Genomic DNA, 18,460 nt, shown 5'->3' with positions numbered 1-18,460 from the left:
AGCCCTGATGTTACTGAAGAAGAAGAAGAGTTGGTTCTTATATGCCTTTTTCCTCTACCCAAAGGAGGCTCAAAGTGGCTTCCAATCCCCTTCCCTTTCCGCTCCCCACAACAGACACCCTGGGAGGTAGGTGGGGCTGTTAGAGCCCTGAGATTACTGAAGAAGAAGAAGAGTTGGTTCTTAGATGCCGCTTTTCTCTACCCGAAGGAGGCTCAAAGTGACTTCCAATCCCCTTCCCTTTCCGCTCCCCACAACAGACGCCCTGGGAGGTAGGTGGGGCTGTTAGAGCCCTTATTTTACTGCTCTGTGAGAACAGCTCTATCCATGCTGTGACTAGGCCAAAGTCACCCAACAGGCTGCATGTGGAGGAGGAGTGGGGAATTAAACCTGGCTTGCCAGATTAGAAGTTGCTGCTCTTAATCACAACACCAAGCTAGCACTCACTACACCAAGACAGTGAAACAAATCTTTCTGAGGAGGCCATTCTGTCATTCTGGTGCCAAGACTGAGAAGGCCCTGTCTCCAGTGACTATGCATCTAGCCTCAAGTGACAGGAGTGCCCAAAGCACAGCACCCAAGGATGAGTGTAGCACTCAGGGAGGTTCAAAGCCTGGGATCAAACAAGAGAAGGGAGGTCTTATCTCCTCCGGGGGGGGGGGGGGGGCTGGCCCCATCAGCTGCTGCTAGCCAATAGGGATTCTGCTCGATCCAGCGTGGAGAAATTCCCTTTCAAGCACAAAAGCCCAGGATAAAACATGACAAAGATTCACCATGGAAGACTGGAAGCAGACCTCTCTTGCAGCCACGGCAAAGGCTGCCTTCTAGGTCTCCTCGGAATGACTTGGCCTCTCCAAGCTCTACTTCTTCCTGCAAAGAAGTGGGCAAGAAAGTCCTCATGGGCTGCCCCAGAAACAGTTGCACTGCAGAGGAGGTGCCTGAAGGATTATAGTAACCCCAACCCCAACTCCCCCCCCCAGTTAAAGCCGCACCTAAGCGGGCAGCTCCTTCTCCTGCAGGGAGGGGAGAGAGAAAGGGAGAGGAACTCTGGGAAGTGAAATGACATCTTGCCAGACATAATGGGAAACAGATGAGGCATGTTCCACAATATCCCTCTCCTACTCCCCCGGCCCGGAATGAAGCTCTGTGTCTTGCAAACGCAGCATTCGGCTCAGTTGTCAGCCGGAGGGTCCAGGGTTGGGGAAGGGAGGGGCAGGAAAGCTTCCTATTAGCTATTCGGAAGGATCAGGAAACGCCCCAAGCATTTTGATGCCCGAGGAAGGCAAATCCAGAGGCTGCTACGGAACCCATACAAAATCTAAATCGCCAGCAATGCGCTGCTGTACATTGGTGCCCGAAACTCTTCCACATCACTCAATCTAACCCAAGCTTGCAATTGCATCCTGAAAAGTTACTAGTCCCCAGCCCATCAGCATGTAAGCTAAGCTACTCTGAAAAAAAGAACGGCTAGACTCAGGTCTCTCCAGAACCAGTTCAGAGTTGCGGTTAAGAGCGGCAGCTTCTAATCTGGAGTTCTTGGTTTGCTTCCTCACTCTTCCACACACAGCCAGCTGGGTGATTTTGGGCTAGTCACAGTTCTCTCAGAGCTCTCTCAGCCCCACCTCCCTCACCAGGTGTCCACTGTGGGGAGAGGAAGGGAAGGCGAATGCAAGCCACTTTGAGACTCTTTCGGGTAGCAAAACGTGGGGCACCAAAAAGCCACTCCTCCTCCTCTGTTCAAACTAAGCAAAATATTTGCGTGGTCTCCTAGAGGACATTCTTAACGCGCCACAGGTAACCAAGGGACTGGCGTTCACAAGCCCAGCTTAACAGCAGCACAAATGATCAGCAGGGCAGTTTTCCTTGATGATCAACAGCCTGAAGTGGCAGACAAGGCCTGGATTTGAACGCATGAAGCTGCCTTCTATGGAGCCAGACCCGCGGCCCATCAAAGTCAGGCCCAGGCTGGCAGCGGCTCTCCAGGGTCTCAAGCAGAGGCACCATCGCCTCCTACCTGACTCACTGAACTGTAGATATCGAGGAGAGCCAGGCTGGCGCAGTGGTTAAGAGCGCTGGCTTCTAATCTGGTGCGCCAAGGTTGATTCCCTGCTCCTCCACATGGAGCCAGCTGGGTGACCCTGGGCTCGTCACAGTCCTAACAGTGCTGCAGCAACCTCAGGGCTTTCTCAGCCCCACCTCCCTCACGGGGGTCTGCGCTGGGCAGAGGAAGGGAAGGTGAACGTAAGCTGCTCTTTCTGGGAGAGGAAAGCGGGGTATAAGAGCCAACTCTTCTTCTTGAACCTGGAAGATGCCCAGCAGATGCTCTGCTGCCAGGAAGCAGCCTCCTGACAGAATGCGACTCCTTGGGCGAGGTCAAATCCTGCAGGAAGCCGACCACAGCAGCGGACCCAGGCAGCAGGGGGCAGAGGGCAGATGCTGGGCCCGCCATGGGACCTCTGGCGCAACTCACCCTCCAGAGCAGGGGTAGTCAAACTGCGGCCCTCCAGATGTCCATGGACTACATTTCCCAGGAGCCCCTGCCAGCGAATGCTGTAGTCCATGGACATCTGGAGGGCCGCAGTTTGACTACCCCTGCTCCAGAGCCAGATTCGGCCCTGAGGACTTTTCCCCAGCGGAAGGTCAGAGTCTCCTCCAGATTCCCGGCTGGGCAAAGGACGGTCTGGCGGCCAGCTCGGATGAGAACAGAAGGTCCCATCAGGCCCAGAGTAGGAAGGCGGCGTCTTCCATCGGCCGCGCAAGAGGCGCCAGACCTGGGCTCACGCCACAGGATCTCTCCCTTAATGGATCTTCAGGCTTGGCTGCTCACCCCCTGGGGTGGTCACTGCGAGTGAGTGTGCATGCGCCAAAGGATGCTTCTGGCCCTGGCAGAAAGGAAGGGCATGCCAATGCTCTTCTGCACAGCTGATGGCCTTCGCCCTTCCACCCCATGACCCGTCTGGACCACGCCCTGCCCTGCCCACACATCCCCACAGCCACCCCGTCCGGAGTCCTCCCTCTTCCCAGGGTAACGTCTTCCTCCAGTGGATTGTGGGCCCGGTGGGGGAGGCGGCGGGGAAGATCTCCTGCCAATCTCCTGAACCAAGCTCTAGCTGCAGGAGACAGGGAGACAGATCTCCCTCCCTACGGCTCTTTAATCAGAGAGAGATCCAGCATGGCCACTCCTCGACCCACCCCTCTCTGAGCCTGGACCTTTCCCCCCCCCATCTAGCAGAACGACTACTCCCCCCCCCCAAAGAACCATGAATTTGCTGCCATCAGCCAAACACTGCCCCACAGCTCATTAGAATCAGACACTCGCAGAGAAGATCCGTGAGCCGGAACTAGCACTAGCCAGAAGCCTGTGGCATCTCCTCAAAGATTCCCCACCAAGATACCTCGTTGCGGGCATGCCCAGACCCCTTTGCTCCCCTGTCCCTGCAAGAGCGGATGTCTGCAGCCCCCACAGATCACCCCGGCTGAGCATCAACACAACCCCAACCCATCGACTAACTCCAAGGGCTGCTCACAGCAGGGGAGAGCAAGGGCAGGGCCCCTTGAACTGGCCCCACCCCCACCCCCTTTAAATCCGAGCAGGGGAGAACTCCTTCCTCCCAACGCCTGACAGCTGGTTGTGGGTTTCAACACCAGCCCAACTCTTGTTTGGAGGGACAGACCCAACTAGCCCAGCCTTCGACCCAGAGATCAGCCACAACCGAAGGAGGGAGGGATGCAGGATCCAGCCAAGCACACCAGGAGGACTAGAAATGGAGGAGACCCCAAATGCAGGGCTAGGCTGGGAGGGGTGAGACCACCACAAGACCAAAGTTCATCTTCCATTTCCTGCCAGCAACCAGCCAGGAGATCCTGGGGATCCGGCAGGCAACAGCTTCTACCTGGCTGCCTTGCCTTGCCTTGCCTTGCCCCTGGACCTCTGATATTTAATGGTATACTGCTCCAGAATGTGGAGGCTCTGGTGAATTATTACAGCTAAAAGACAACAACTGATTTGGTCTCTGGGAAATCAGCGGAGGCTTTTCAAGCTAACTGTCCAGCCCTGTGAATTCTGTAAACCAAGAAGTGCCGCCCTTTTGGACTGTCCTACCCCACAGGGGTTGTCGCCATGGGGATAAAAAGGGGGGCAGGAAACACACACTGCCAGCTCCTTGAAGGGGGTCCCCAAGGAGACCCACACAGCCTCTCTGGGGCTATCAGAATCCCATCCGGACTCCGCTCCGCTTCCACGGCCCGGCCCGGCCCGGCAGTAGCTAGGCGAGGTTCCCCTCTGCCCGCTGCAAGGCTCCTCCAGAGGACTAGGCACTTGGCCAGGCCCAGAATGTAGCGGCACAAGTGAGGCAGCGGGGCCGCTTACTCCCGAGGAGCCCTCCCCCATGGCGCGCATCCGTCCCCCGCCGCGCTGCTCACCTCGAGCGGGGGCAGGTCCGGGTCGAGCTGCGTGAAGCTGTGCAGGACGACGGGCCCGGCGCTCTCGGCCGCCACCTCCAGCCGCACCCCGTCCCACAGGCTCCGCAGCCGCCGGCAGCCCTCGAACAGCCTCTCCGGGCTGCCGACCCCCGCTCCTCCCGCGGCGGCGGCGGCGGCGGCGGCTCTGGGGCGCTCCTCCTGCAGCAGCTCCGACCACATGAGGTTCACCATCGGGCGGGCGGGCGGGCGGGCGGGCGGGCTAGCGGGGACTCATGCCGGGGGGCGCCGGGGCACTCCTCGCTGCCTGCCCCGCGGAGCCTCCGCGCCTGGCGCCCCTGCCGCTGCCTCTGCCCGCCTGGCCGCCTCGGGAGGGCTCCGGCGCTCGCGCCGCCCAGCGGGCCAGCCGCTCCGCCCCTGCTCGCCGCCCCGCGCCTGATGTCATCGGCGAAAGCGAAACCGGACCCGGAGGCGGCAAACGAAGCCGCCGCGCGCCCTCTGGCGGACCCGCGGCGCCTCGCAAGCCAGGGCGCGGGTTTTCTCCCAGCCGCCCGCCGCGGAGAAGAGCCCAGGTCGAGTCCGGCCGCGCCTAGCTTAGGCCTTGGATCAGATTCCGTGGGCCTTAAAGGGAACCGGCGGCCTCGAACTCTGCTCTCCTGCTCCAGACCCACAGGGCCGCCCACCCCCCTGCCGGCAGTCTCCCCCCTCCCCGAATTAAACCCAAACAACTGGCAACTCTACAAGCGAAGCTTGTGCTTCCAGTTTGGGCCTGGCATCTCTCTCTCAAACCACCTGATTAGGCCCAACCCAAGGGGCAAGCCTTGTGGCTGGCGAGGGGCTTTCGGGAGTCGCAGCTCTCTTCTTCACGCGCTGGGCTAGAAAAGAGAATCACAGAAGCCTTGCGTTGGCAGGGGCCATAGAGGCCATCTAGTCCAACCCCACCTCATTGCAGGATCATCCTCAAGCATCCCTGAGAAGTAGGCCAACAAATTTGAAGGCCAACAAATTTTGGGGCGGGGGAGGAGCTTTCATGAGCTACAGCCCCCCTAGTTCCTCCCCATGCGGCAGCTACCCGACTCACCAAGGCCCCTCCCCTGCCCCACATTGCTTCAGTCTTTCGGGTTCTCCTGGACTTGTTCTTTTCTACTGCTACGGACGGACTAAGCAGCAGCCGTCCACCTTCATCTCTCCTTCCTAGCTGCATGCCTAGGCTGGCAACGTCCCTTTCTAGCTCTCTGAAGAAGGGTGCCTGCACATGAAGGCTTCTCCCTGGAATAAAACTTCACTGGACTCAGACTGGATTCTGCCACTTATTGTACGGCGTGCGTGGTTGGTCTTAAAGGTGCCACGGGGCTCTGATTTTGTTTTGTTGTGCTGCTTCAGACCACTTGAATGTATCCTTTCCAAACAATGGTTCCAGCCAGTGCATAGTGGGGTGGGCTCCACTGGTGGCCAGTGGGTTATGCAGTTGCACACCCTGGGGGAATGTTTGCTGTGTGTCCATCTCAGGAGTGTGCCCCACAACACAGCAGATCCAGGGTGGATCCACTGCAGAGGGTAAACGGGAGGCAGAGGGTTAACCCAGCTGTCACGGAAGCCACAATGGTTGATCTTGAAACTTCACAGCCTCCTGAGATGAATGTGGGAAATCCAGTTTATTGTTCCCTTTGTTTACAGCGGAGATTAGGAAGGGGGGGGGGGTTAGTCAAAGCACTCTGGGCTGCTGATCTGCTCAGGGACAGGAAGACTAGGGACACGCCCCCCCCCTTTCTTAATTTTTATTCTGTAATAAAAGGGGGAAATGTCCTGGGAGGAAGCTTGTCAGGGGAGTTTAGGGGCCCTCCCCACATCACTACAGATTTAAATCCCGTTCCCTGGACTGGTGAAAAGGACCTTCTTGCTCTTCCAAAATAGGCTCCCCCTTTGGTGGTCGTGGATTTTCCGAGCGACCAGACCGCGCCCACCCAGCCCAAACCTCTCTGCTCCCTTTCTTAAGATGACGTTAAAATGCCTTTGTTTGAAAAGGAATTTCAGGGCCTGCTTTTCATTTCGTTGTGAATAAACCTGCCGGCTGCAGGGAGACAGAAAGATCATCTATTTTAGGTCTGCTTTTTAATCTGGCAATTTTTAAAAATTTCAGAGGCATTGAGCAAAAAACTATTATCTGCTTGATATGTGCTGAGCATTGGGGGGGTGGCGGGAAAGAGAGAAAGTGCAAAAGGAGGAGGCCCGTGTATGTATACAAGTGTGCAGGATCAGGGCGGGCAGCAAAACGGACCAATGTGGGGCTAGATCCTCTTTGCTGGATCCAGTCAGTTTAAACTGAAACTGACCAATAGCAGGCACCAGTGGGGAGATCCACAGCCAGGGGCAGTCAAACTGCGGCCCTCCAGATGTCCGTGGACTACAATTCCCTACAAACTGGGGTTTGGGGGGGGGGTTGTTAAGTTCTGAGTTCGACTTGTACCATGCTGGGGTCTTAATAAATTCCTCCGATCACTACCTGAGTCTGTGTCCACCACTGGACCCACGGACTTAACGATACACACACACACTGGAGAGCCAGCCTGGTGTGCTGAAGAGCAGCACCCTGTAATCTGGAGAACTGGTTTGATTCCCCACTCCTCCTCCGCGTGAGCCCTGCTGAGTGACCATTCATGAAGGGTTTGACATGCAGGAAGTACAGGGTGAGACATAATTGTGTAAAATACAAAGGTTACATAGTACCGAAAGCACCCATAATAGCACCATTTTGCCAGTTTTGCGACGTGGGTTAAGACTCATAAAGCCTTATGAAGCCTACGAGAGACGGCATCAAACTTTTGATGTATTCTAGTTCAGTCTTAATCAAGCTCCCCAATTAAATTACTTGCAGGGAAGAGTCAATCGGTGCCTGGGTGTCAGTTCTCACCAACGTCACTCTGTTTCCTCTGCACTGGAAACAACCCCACAATTTGCTCAGCCCCCCCCCCCCCGGGGTTGACAATGCAAACTCGCCCGGCTGCCCTCTCTTCACCAAGATTGATCTGCTTTAAGTCCCCAATCCTTTGTCTTCGCAGGCTTGCTCCTCCCGCATCCTGTTCCGGTGCCGTTTAAAGTTGGCAAACAGAGGCAGGCCCCAAAATTGCCAACCTCAAGGAGGTTGGGTAAAAAATTACCCTGACGAGTACCCAGAGGAGGCAAGCGCCAGAATCCCAAGTCAACAAATTCTTTTTGGCCGTCCGCTTAGTTGCATGTGAAGCGCCATGCAAAAACCTTGATTAACACGAGGCATAATTTTAGGAATCTGCCTCTGCACCGCCTCCTTCATGGAGCGTGTGGCTGGTTTCTGTTTGTGTTCAATCCGATTCTGTCAAAGTGGACAGGTGGGCTTTGGGGCAGGAAGGGTCAGGAGCGCATCCTGGCCACTAATATGCATGTATTTACTTATATCCCATTTTTCACCACACAGCTGGGGCTCAAGGCAGCTTTAGAACTTTGTTCTCCCCTCCCCCCATTTTCTCACAACAATAACCCTGCAAGGCAGGCCAGGATGAGAGTTCATAACAAGTCCAGTGAGCTTCCATTCTAGAATTCAAACCAAGACTGCACAAGGCCCCAGTCCACACCACACTGAAGAAGAGTGAGTTTTTATATCCTGCTTTTTCACTACCCAAAGGCATTTAAAGCAGCTTCCAATCGCCTTCCCTTCCTCTCCCCACAACAGACACCCTGTGAGGGAGGTGAGGCTGAGAGAGCTCTGAGGGAACTGTGATTGGCCCAAGGCCCCCCAGCTGGCTGCATGTGGAGGAGGAGTGGGGAATCAAACCCAGCTCACCAGATTAAAGGCCACCGAGCGATTCTCAACATGCCCCTCCTTTCACAACGTGGAGCACAACGTGGAGCTGGCAGAGACGGCTGGTAGGGGGTAGCCCTGGGGCCAGTTCTGTCTGCCGGCTGCCCAGTGGCCGTCTGCAAAGTTATTTTCTGCGCCAGCAGCTGCTTCATTCGTGGATGAGCCGCCACAAGGAGTTGATTTTAGCACCATCCACCCATAAAGACTGTTCTCAAAGTATCCCTTTCAGGTGGTTGGTAAGAGACTGGAAATTGTAACGCTCCCCTAACCCCGGTGCTTAGAAAACTAGCATGCAAGGGAGTGCGGCTTCATTGATGTTTCTCCCCAACACACTCCTTGCGGGGATTTTTCTTTCTCAACCTGTTTTTCAGATATTTGGTTCTTCATCTTAAATCTGAAGTGGCAGAAACCCAGAAAACTTGAAAGAGTTTGGGTGCTTTTTTGCCAGAATTTACAGAACTGATGGACAAGGCCTACGCTTCCCAGACTAGGCAACCACAAAGCCCCACAGGCAGCCGTGGAGATCGATTCTGGGGGGTGGCCGTGTTGATCTCAAGCAGCAAAGCGAAATCCGAGTCCAGCAGGGGCACCTTTAAGACCAACCCCGTTCTATCCAAGGCACAAGCTTTTGTGTGCAGGAACACTCCCTCAGATACAACGACACAAAATTTCCTCGGTTGTTGCAGAGAGAGAGTGAAGGGGTTAACTGCCAGGAAGGACAAAGCAATGCTTATGTTTGGAATAGAACTTCGTGGGAGCCACAGAACACAAACTTTGTTACACCCGCAACCAACTTGAGTTTGCAGGATTCAGCAAAGGATTTGCACAGAGAAGCCAACTTCTGCACCCACACAAAGCTCCTGGGGTGCCCACTTTCTAGAGAGCGCTCCCTTCATCTCATAGAATCATAGAAACATGGAAGGAGCCTCCTGGGTCATCTATGCAGGACACTCACGGCCTCTCGCTCCTCCACTGTCACCCCCTTGAGCCTTCACAGAATCAGCCTCTCCGTCAGATGGCTCTCCAGCCTCTGCTTAAACATTTCCAAAGATGGAGAACCCACCACCTCCCGAGGAAGCCTGTTCCACTGAGGAACCGCTCTGACTGTCAGGAACTACTTCCCGTAGTTGAGACGGAATTTCTTTTGAATTAATTTCATCCCATTCATTCTGGTCCGTCCCTCCAGAACCAATGGGATGAAATGTCACACACGTTGGGTACTGCACTTTCAACGTGCTTTTGTAGCTGGATTCTCCTGTGCGAAACAGGGAAACCTCCTTCTACGGTGCATTGGATGTGCACTATCCAACGTGTGCAGAATCTGAGCAAAAAGGTTGCTATTAGATGTTTACCAGACACAGACCGACATGCCTGAGATGGATGGCCCAGCTCACCCACTCCCATCAGCGCTCGGAAGCCAAGCAGAGTCAGCCCTGCTTAGTCCTTGGATGGGTTGCTGCGCAGAGGCAGGCAAAGGCAAGCCTCTTGGTCTCTGGCTGTGGAAACCCCCCCCCCATGGGGTCGGCATACGTTGGCTGCAACTTGTTGGCAAACAAGCCAGATCACCCCACCAAACACCTTCTGGAAGGCTTCTTGGGCTCACTCAGGACACTGGCCACGGCCAACAGGCAGCACCAGTGCTCCATGGGGCACCCCATGCTCCCCTCTAGGAGGAAGTGCAGGAGCAGTGGCCACTCCATTCCTGACCCCACAAGGCTTCAAGTAACCCCCAGACCGTTTGAGGCTCTGGCCAGGAGCTTCAGGTTTGCAGAAATCCCAAGGAAAAGATATACGACATCCAGGTTTGCTTCCCAGGAGATTTTAATAAGTAATGGCCATGCTTACAGAAGGAGCTAGGGCTAAGCTCCCATTCATGCGGTCTCGAATGCACACACACAGAGATAGAGAGAAATGTAGCCAGGCCTCAAGGCACAATGCACAGCTGAAATGAAGCATTTTCTCTCCTAAGTGCTGACTACCAATCAAGAAATTGTTGATCAGGCTATCCTCAAACTGGAATCCAGGGCTGAGAGGAAAGAAACCGACCGGGCTTCCTAGATAAGAGCTGCTAAAAAGCAGGAGAGCGGGAACTGTTCTCTCGGGGCGGCCTCCATCCAAGGCTCAGGGAAACGAAAAGGTCATTGGACCCAGCTTGTAGTGAAGATGGCGTTACCGAGGCTACACAAGCACCATCCGGAAGGCCACTGCCAGGGACCCGTTTGATGAAGCTGTCCACAAATGCCTTTTTGTAGTTGCCACACTGATCAGCACAACCGCTCTTATCACCTGGACGTCTTACGCTTTTCCCGCTGGGTGCTGACTCCAGCACTGAGGCAACATTTCCCAAAAGCCCTGTGCCCACAGAGGAGCTGGCAGAGCCGCCTGGAGGTCATCTCAGGGGCAGGAGGAGCAGAAGCCGTCTCCTGCTGGGGCTCTCTCTTTGGGACACACATGCTTGTCTGGATCCTGAGCAAACATGCTGGGGCTTAGCCCCTTCTGTCTGGGATGCTTCACTGGGAGTTGTTGTTTTTTTTTGGGGGGGGGGGGAGTTAATGTGCAAAAGGTTCACAAAAGGTCAGCCAGCTACAGAGTGAGAAGGGAGCAGGACAGGGGAAAGAAGGGCTGCTCAAACAAAGGATGCCTGGGGCAGCCCAGTCACTGGATCCCGCCCAGCAAGGCTGTTCCTACCTATGAGTATTTTGGGATCCATTTTCCCAGTATTTTTTCAAGGGTATTTTTTAGATCTAGTTTTCAGGGAGCTGAAAAACACCCTATTTCCATAAGGATAGATTCAGGTGGGTAGCTGTGTTTGTCCAAAGGCACCCTTAAGGCCAGCTTCCGTGTGCAGGCACACTTCCGCAGACAATGGGACAGGGACCATAAGACTACAGGTCCATTGTCTGAGGAAGTGCTTGTGTGCACAAAAGCTCACACCTTCAATAAACTTTTGTGGGTCAAAGGTGCCTGGTTCGACTCAAGTTTTGTACTCGTATTTCCAGTTTTTCAGTACAGTTTGGTATTTGGACCTTTTTTGGGGGGGGATCCCAATATTATTTGGGATTCCCCCTCCCCCCAAAAAACCAAATTGTATTTGGAACTTAGAAAACTGGAAATACAAATATTATTTAGCTCCATTCTTCCCTATGGGAGATATTTCTGGAGGGGGGGGCTGTTTTTGATAGAATTGTGTCAAAGCCACTGCAGGCTGCTGATGCCCGTCTTTTTAATAAGCCCCAAATATCAAGTAAATTGGCTTTAATGTTCTAATGCTTTAACTTTTGTTTATATTTATATGCTGCAAGCTGTTCTGAGCCCTTGGGGAACAGCAGCATAAAATCTGAAAATAAATAAATAAAAGAAGTCAAATGGGCCAAGAGGCACAATTCTAGGGCCCCCCGAACAAGATGCCCCCAGCCATCCGACACTGCTTCTTGGAGAGCCAGGCTTTCTCCGTGGCAAAGAATGGGCAGACACAGCAGAGCAAGCAAAGAAACCGCTGGCCGAAAGCCTCTCAAAGCAGGCAGGACCTACAAGTCCAAAGGGCCCGTGCAGAACCAGGGGATCCCAGTGGAACGGTGGGATAATGGGTCAAGCCAAACACAACAAATGTACAGTCCAAGAATCCAACCCAGTGTCCATCCAGAGAACTACGAGCCCAGCCCATGTAAAATCAGAGAATCAACAGCCATGTCCAACCCAAGAATCCACCACAACCCTGACACAAACATACAATGTTGCAAGACCAACAAAATCTATTTAAAAGGACAGCCAACATCGCAAGCCCATACGAAGCCCTGTAGGACACAGCACGCCAGAAGAAACAGAAGGGGAGTCAGTCCTAGGAGCTGCTGGTTGAGGGTTTTCTGGGCTGGATGCCCGCGGTGGGATAGTTTTATTCCCGGGCATCTTCATCTGGCACAGAGGGCTTCTCAGCTTGTTGTGGCCTTGCCCCGAAAACGGCAGGTTCACTAGCAAACTGTGGGGGGCTAAAGCAACCAGACTGCAGCCACAGAGCCCAGAAAACCCACAACTACCCAGTGACTCCAGCCACAAGAGCCTTCGACAATCTGCAGGAGCCTCTGAATGTTAACTTTCGATATTCATGGCTAATCCCAAATATTTCTGGGATTTGGGGGGAGCCATTTCCTGGTTCCCCAAAAAATCACAGATGTGAGTCAGAGACCCAAAGATATCCAGACAATTAAAAAAAGACTTCTTAGGACTGCATGTATCTGAATGCATCTCTATCCTTGCCTCTTCTCATAGGGGCCAAAGGGCCAGGGCTCCTGAAGGCTTCATACCCCTCCCCACTCTGGAGCTTGCAAAATGGGACAAACACCCCCCCCCCCCAACATGGCGCAGAAGCCCTACAGCTACTAATACAGGCGTGCAAATTCCTGCACTAAAGTTACCTGTGAAAACATTTCATAGTCTGCTGGCCAAGAAATGCTACATTAGTCACTTCTGACACACAGAAGGCCTGGAACGCAAAAATAAACAAAATCCAACAAATTCTTTCTGGATGAATACATATTTGTCCTCCTGCTCACCCCAAAACAAATCTCTCCCTCACCCCAGGCAACCAGGTGAGTGGTTATTCATGAAGATGGACTCGAGGTTGACATTCATGGCCCAAAAGAGCCGCAGCAGATGAGACTGGAGGGTATGCTTGCATTAGTTATCATTCCAGGCAAGAGGCAGCGTGGAGACCGTGTGGCCCAACACTTCCAGGAACCCAAACAGCAGGACTTGGAGGGTGAGTCAGCAGCTGGCTCAGAGCCCCTGCTGGGCAGCTCTCAGGCGGGACTGCTCTGCAGAGGAAGATGCACTCCTGTCAGCTCTGCCCCCCCCCCCGCAGGTCTTTGCCAAGTGCACTCCATACACAAGGAGGAGAGCTGGATCAGACTTTGCCAAGTGGACTCCGTGGCACAGCACTCCCGTGAAGTCTCTCCCCTCCCCTCCCCTCCCCTCCCCACCCTCCGCCCTCCTCTGCTTCCAAGCTCCAGAAATTTCCCTGCCTGGAGGTGGCAACACCCCCTTTCTCCTTATGAGGCCAGGAGGAAAGACACGGCCTCCCCCCACCCCCACCCCGGGCCTGCAGTGCCAGCAGCTGGGAAAGGAGAGAAGCAGTCAGGGCTACAACTCCCCCCCCCCCCACAGACTGGCAGCTTTGCCTTCTTTGCTATGACTGACTGAAGGAAAGGCCAGCCAAGACAACAGCACTCCTGTGCATGTGCAGAATGTCTGTCATGGACACCAGGGTTGCCAGCATCCAGGTGGCACCCAGAGATCTCCCAGGGTTGCAGTGTATCTGCAGACAATGAAGATCTGTCCCCCTGCAGGAAGGGGGCTGCTTCGGGGGGGGGCTCTGTGGCACTGTAGCCTGCTGAGGCGCTGCCCCTCCCCAACTCCACAGAAAGGGGAGATTAAAAATCTTGTAAGTGAATAAATCTTTGGAGAGAGCACAGTCAAGGGAGAGGTCTGCACACAAAATGGTTCATGAGCCCCCTGCCAATATGCAGGCTTCCCAGCAGCTTTGGCACTGCACAAGTCTTAGTTCTATGCTGGGCAGCCAACTTCAGCGGGGCAGTGCTCTCATGCCATTCATGTGGCAAGATTCAGCAGGGCCACATTTCCATGCTCGAGAAAGCAGGACCGGTGAGTCTTCCGCCTGTTTCACAGCTGTGAGCGGCCCAGCAGCCTGGCCACAGTTGGTGGCACCAAAGAGAGAGCCAGCGCAGGGCCGTGGTTAAGAGTGGCAGCCTCTAATCTGGAGAACTGGGTTTGATTCCCCACTCCTCCTCCACCTACAGCCAGCTAGGTGTCCTCCGGCCAGACACAGTTCTCTTAGGGCTGTTCTTGTGGAGCAGTTCTGTTAGAGCTCTCTCAGCCCCACCTACCTCTCAGCATGTCTGTTGTGGGGAGAGGAAGGGAAAGGTGTTTGTAAGCCACTCTGGGACTCCTTGGGGGAGGAAAAACAGAGTATAAAACCAGCTCCTTTTCTATCATTCTGCTTTTCCCCATGTTATGTTCTCAACAATCCTGTGAGGTAGGTTAGGCTGAGAGCATGAGACTGACCCAAAGCAGCTTCCATGGCAGTGTGGAGACTCAAAGCTGGAGGTTCCCAGTCCTAGTCTGACCCTTGAACCCATGCCCCAATGCTGGCCTCTTGATGTACAGCCCTTGTGCCCGGCACTTTCCACCGGAACACGAGACAGTTGGGAGGCCCAGTTTGTTCAGGCACAGCCATCCCCCTGCCTCACCCAACCCAGGAGCAAGCAGGAGGGTGTGCCTAAAGCAGGGGTGGCCAAACTGTAGCTCTCGGACATCCATGGACTACCATTCCCAGGAGTCCCTGCCAGCTGGCAGGGGTTTGTGGGAACTGTAGTCCATGGATGTCTGGAGAACCACAGTTGGCCACCCCTGGCCTAAGGGAACAATCCACAGTGGCCCAGTTCACACAGTAATCTGCAGGCTCTCAGCCCTGACGCAAGCAGTGTCGTTGCTCCACTGGGGCTGGCACGTGCCCCGCCACACCGCTGAGCAAAGGCCGCTCTCCAGCTCAAGACGTTCTTCCTCCAAGGGAAGAGTCCCTTAAGCTGCTGGAAGTCTCCTTTGGCTGGACGCGCATCCTCCAGTCCCGGGTCGGATGTGGGACACGCCTGCCGTTGGTCCATCCAACTCTCCTCTGCCTGCGTAATGTTTACAAAGCAGGGTGGGGAGGAAGCTGGAGCCCTGCCCACAGGCAGAAAAGGGTGTCCCTGGAGCGCTCTGGGGCTTGAGGCTTTGGGGAGCAGGAAGAAAGGAGACATGAAAGAGGAGCCAGGAGAATGCAAAATGAAATGGATGTTCGGTCTGGACACAGTGGAAGGCAGGGGTCCTTCCCCTTGTCCTTCTGGTCACGCCAGCACTCAAAGGTCAGTAGCTGGCAAAAAGGACCAAGTTGGCCTCCAGGGGCACCTTTAAGACCAAGATGCAGAGTACAAGCTTTCATGTGCAGGCTCACTTCTTCAGATATAATGAAATGGAAGCTACCAGTCCGTCCATAGAGGGGGAGGGGGAGCAATAAATAAGCACTCTGCATAAAAAGGGAAAGAGCTGCGGTTTTGTATCCCACTTTTTTCCACCCAAAGAGTCCCAAAGCTGCTTACAAACACCTTACTCTTCCTCTCCTTCCAAAAGACACCCTGTGAGGAAGGTGAGGCTGAGAGAGCTCTGAGAGAACTGGGACTGGCCCAAGGTCACCCAGCTGGAAGTGGGGAATCAAACTCGCTTTTCCAGATCAGAGGCTGCTGCTCTTAAGCACCAACCATGCTGGTTAAAGATGTTTAACAGATTCAAGGACCCCACAGGAACAGCCAAGCCTTTCAGGCAGGCCAGGCTGAGAGTGCAAAGGGCCCAGGAGCTCTATGGCCGAGGACGCATTGAACCGAGGGCTCTAGTCAGACACCCCCCCCCCCATTGACTCAAATCCACTTGTTCTAGAGGTCGCCACATGGAGCCTCCGAGCGACCTCCCTGTCTCTGGGAAGCAGGCCACGCTCCAGTCCTGGTTTTGGTGGGGAGACCAAGGGCCGGGCCAGCGAGAAGGGCGCAGCCAGGACACCCGGACAGCAGGCTGGGGCAGGAGGGCGGCTGTTGTGCTCACAATCCAGGCAAGGAACACCTGGGAAAAGCCTCAGAGGTGCCACTAATCATGGGTTGCAGGGAGGTCGCCTTGTATTTATAGCGATGCTTTTGAGGACGGATGATGGTTTGAAATCCATCATCGGACCTCCTGGCTCCTGTTGGGCAACTTGGGATTTCAAACCCTCCATCTAAGAATGCAAAATTATGGGATGGTTAATCCTGTATTGGGGATAAGCCATACGTAAGTGAGTTCAGTTATGGCCCATCTGGTCTTTGCTCAAGCACGGTGTTTGGGAGAGAAGAAAGATGTGCAAATTCCCCCCTCCTGGGAGGGGGCAAGAACCTTAAAAACAAGGCTCTGCATCAGGGGTGCCAAACTGAGGCTCTCCAGATGTCCATGGACCCATGTAGGGGAAGCCACGTGGGCCCTTGCTGTCAACCAGCAGAGCCATCTTTGCGTCCAGTGCTGGCATGAGGCCTGCCTAGAGTAGCCAGCTCCTGGCGGGGCCTGGACAACCCCCTAGAATTACAACTCACCTCCCCTGCCTAACCCTGCCCTGCCCAGGCTCCACCCCAAATCTCGAGGCTGTTTATTTATTGCCTGGCGTGTGTCGTGTAGCCAGGGGGTCCGAGGCTTGTCCGGCAGCCGGGCAAGGGATGTTCAGAGGTGGTGCCGTTGCCCGCCTCGGCATCACGCCCCCCCCCTCAGTGGCCCTTGGAGGTCTCCCCACAAAATACTGGCCTGGGCTGATCCTGCTGAGCTTCCAAGATTGGACTCACCTGAGCTGCCCAGGTGAGGGTATCTCTGGTCACTTATCTGTTCCTCCAACCCTGGCTGCTTCAAGGTGGGAACCACCTGTCAACCACTAGCCCCTCTGGTCTTACTCGCTAGTCTCCTGAAAGGTGGGATAGGGACCCTACACATCGAAGAGCCGCATGGGGACTCTGAGTAACACTAGACCAGGGTGGCCAGACTGAGACTCTCCAGATGATCATGGACTACAATTCCCAGGGCTCCTGGGAGAGCCACAGTCTGGCCACCTCTGCACTAGACCAAGTCCTGGCCTCAGCCCTGTTATGAAAATGGGCCTATGTGGGGCTTTACTCAGGCATGGAACGCCTGCACGAGATGCAGCAGAGGCACAGAGCACCCCCAAGCTTTAATTAATTAACTGCCAAGGAGAGCCAGTTTGGGGTAGTGGTTAGGAGTGCGGACTTTTAATCTGGCATGCCGGGTTCGATTCTGCTCTCCCCCACATGCAGCCAGCTGGGTGACCTTGGGCTCCCCATGGCGCTGATAAAGCTGTTCTGACCAAGCAGTGATATCAGGGCTCTCTCAGCCTCACCCACCCCACAGGGTGTCTGTTGTGGGGAGAGGAATGGGAAGGCGACTGGAAGCCGCTTTGAGCCTCCTTCGGGTAGAGAAAAGCAGCATCTAAGAACCAACTCTTCTTCTTCTTCAGTAATCTCAGGGCTCTCAGCCTCCCCTCCCTCACAGGGTGTCTGTTGTGGGGAGAGGGAAGGGAAGGCGACTGGAAGCCACTTTGAGCCTCCTTCGGGTAGGGAAAAGAGGCATATAAGAACCAGCTCTTCTTCTTCTTCTTAATTAATTAATTAATGAAAACTGGGCTTTGGACAGGATAGATGACAGGCATGTGGTAATGTTACTCATCTCCATTGTTCACAGTCCATCTTTCTTACAGATGGACTCACGATGGTCAGCAAAACAGGGCATTTGATAACGAACGCATTCGGGAACCGCCAGATCTGGAACTGCCAGAAACAGAAGCGTTGCGCAAGGAAGAGGACGACCACATTAAGCAGTGCAAAATGATACAGCACCATTCACAATTTGCCACGGACAGCAGCAGAATCCCAGTCATTTCCCTCCCAAGTAGTTGGTGAAACTGGCTTATACTGTGCAGCCATATCGCCTGTGCAGAAAATGCCCCTCGATTTGTTCAGCTTTGCACAGTTTGTGGAAGGCCAGGGGAGAGCTTTCTTGACCCTCTTCAGGCAGACTGTTCCAAAAGGCAGGGGCCAAAATGGAGAAGGCACCGCATACAAGTATTTGTGGCTTTTGCCCAAGGGCAGGTGGGCACCTGAGGAAACCCCTGCTGACCCGAGCAGAGTTGTGGTGGCGGAGCAGAGCGGGTGAGGCCCTTCGGCAAATAAGAGGGGCTGGGCCCACAAAGAGCTTTGGATGTGATTCCCCTTTTAGGGCACCGGGCAAATAAAATCCCACTAAGCCTCGATGAAACGGGTGGGTCATCCTTCTCAAGCCTCGGCGGGGGGGGGGGGAGGTATCTGCTTTTCTATAATATAAAAGGGATTAGATCCTGCACTGGAAGCCAGTCTAGCTCATGAATTCCAACTGGGGGGGGGGGGGGGAGACTGCAACTGCGCAGTGAGGTAAGGAATGTGCTGCGCATGTTCTGGGCATGGTCTGATAGTACGACATTTCTTTGCATCTACTTCTCTAAAGCAGAAAGTGGCCAAAGACTGGGGGGGGGGGGGCGGACATGACGGGCCTTATGATTACGGCTGCTTTTCTCTGCAGAACATGCTCTGGTTCATTTTC

The 18,460-nt window shown here is 54.5% G+C and overlaps 1 protein-coding gene across 8 annotated transcripts in view; it reads right to left on the bottom strand.

Moving 5' to 3' along the window:
- The window catches only part of RALGDS (ral guanine nucleotide dissociation stimulator), a 135,081-nt gene that overhangs the window by 71,494 nt on the left and 45,127 nt on the right, over positions 1 to 18,460 (bottom strand). For 2 of the 8 annotated variants that reach the window (XM_077305879.1, XM_077305881.1), the window contains exon 1: positions 4,420 to 4,814. The exons of 3 other annotated variants lie outside the window; for them this stretch is intronic. In XM_077305879.1, the coding sequence (XP_077161994.1) occupies positions 4,420 to 4,650 (231 nt within the window). In that variant the 5' untranslated portion in view covers positions 4,651 to 4,814. Of the gene's footprint in view, positions 1 to 770; positions 793 to 4,419; positions 4,819 to 18,460 lie in introns of those variants that run through there. 3 more of the 8 variants (XM_077305878.1, XM_077305882.1, XM_077305886.1) reach the window with 3 other exon arrangements.

This window comes from Paroedura picta, chromosome 12 (genome assembly GCF_049243985.1).
Source record: "Paroedura picta isolate Pp20150507F chromosome 12, Ppicta_v3.0, whole genome shotgun sequence".
Taxonomy (NCBI): Eukaryota; Metazoa; Chordata; class Lepidosauria; order Squamata; family Gekkonidae; genus Paroedura; species Paroedura picta.
The sequence above is the reverse complement of the archived record's forward strand: the minus strand, read 5'-3'. Positions and strand labels throughout refer to the sequence as shown.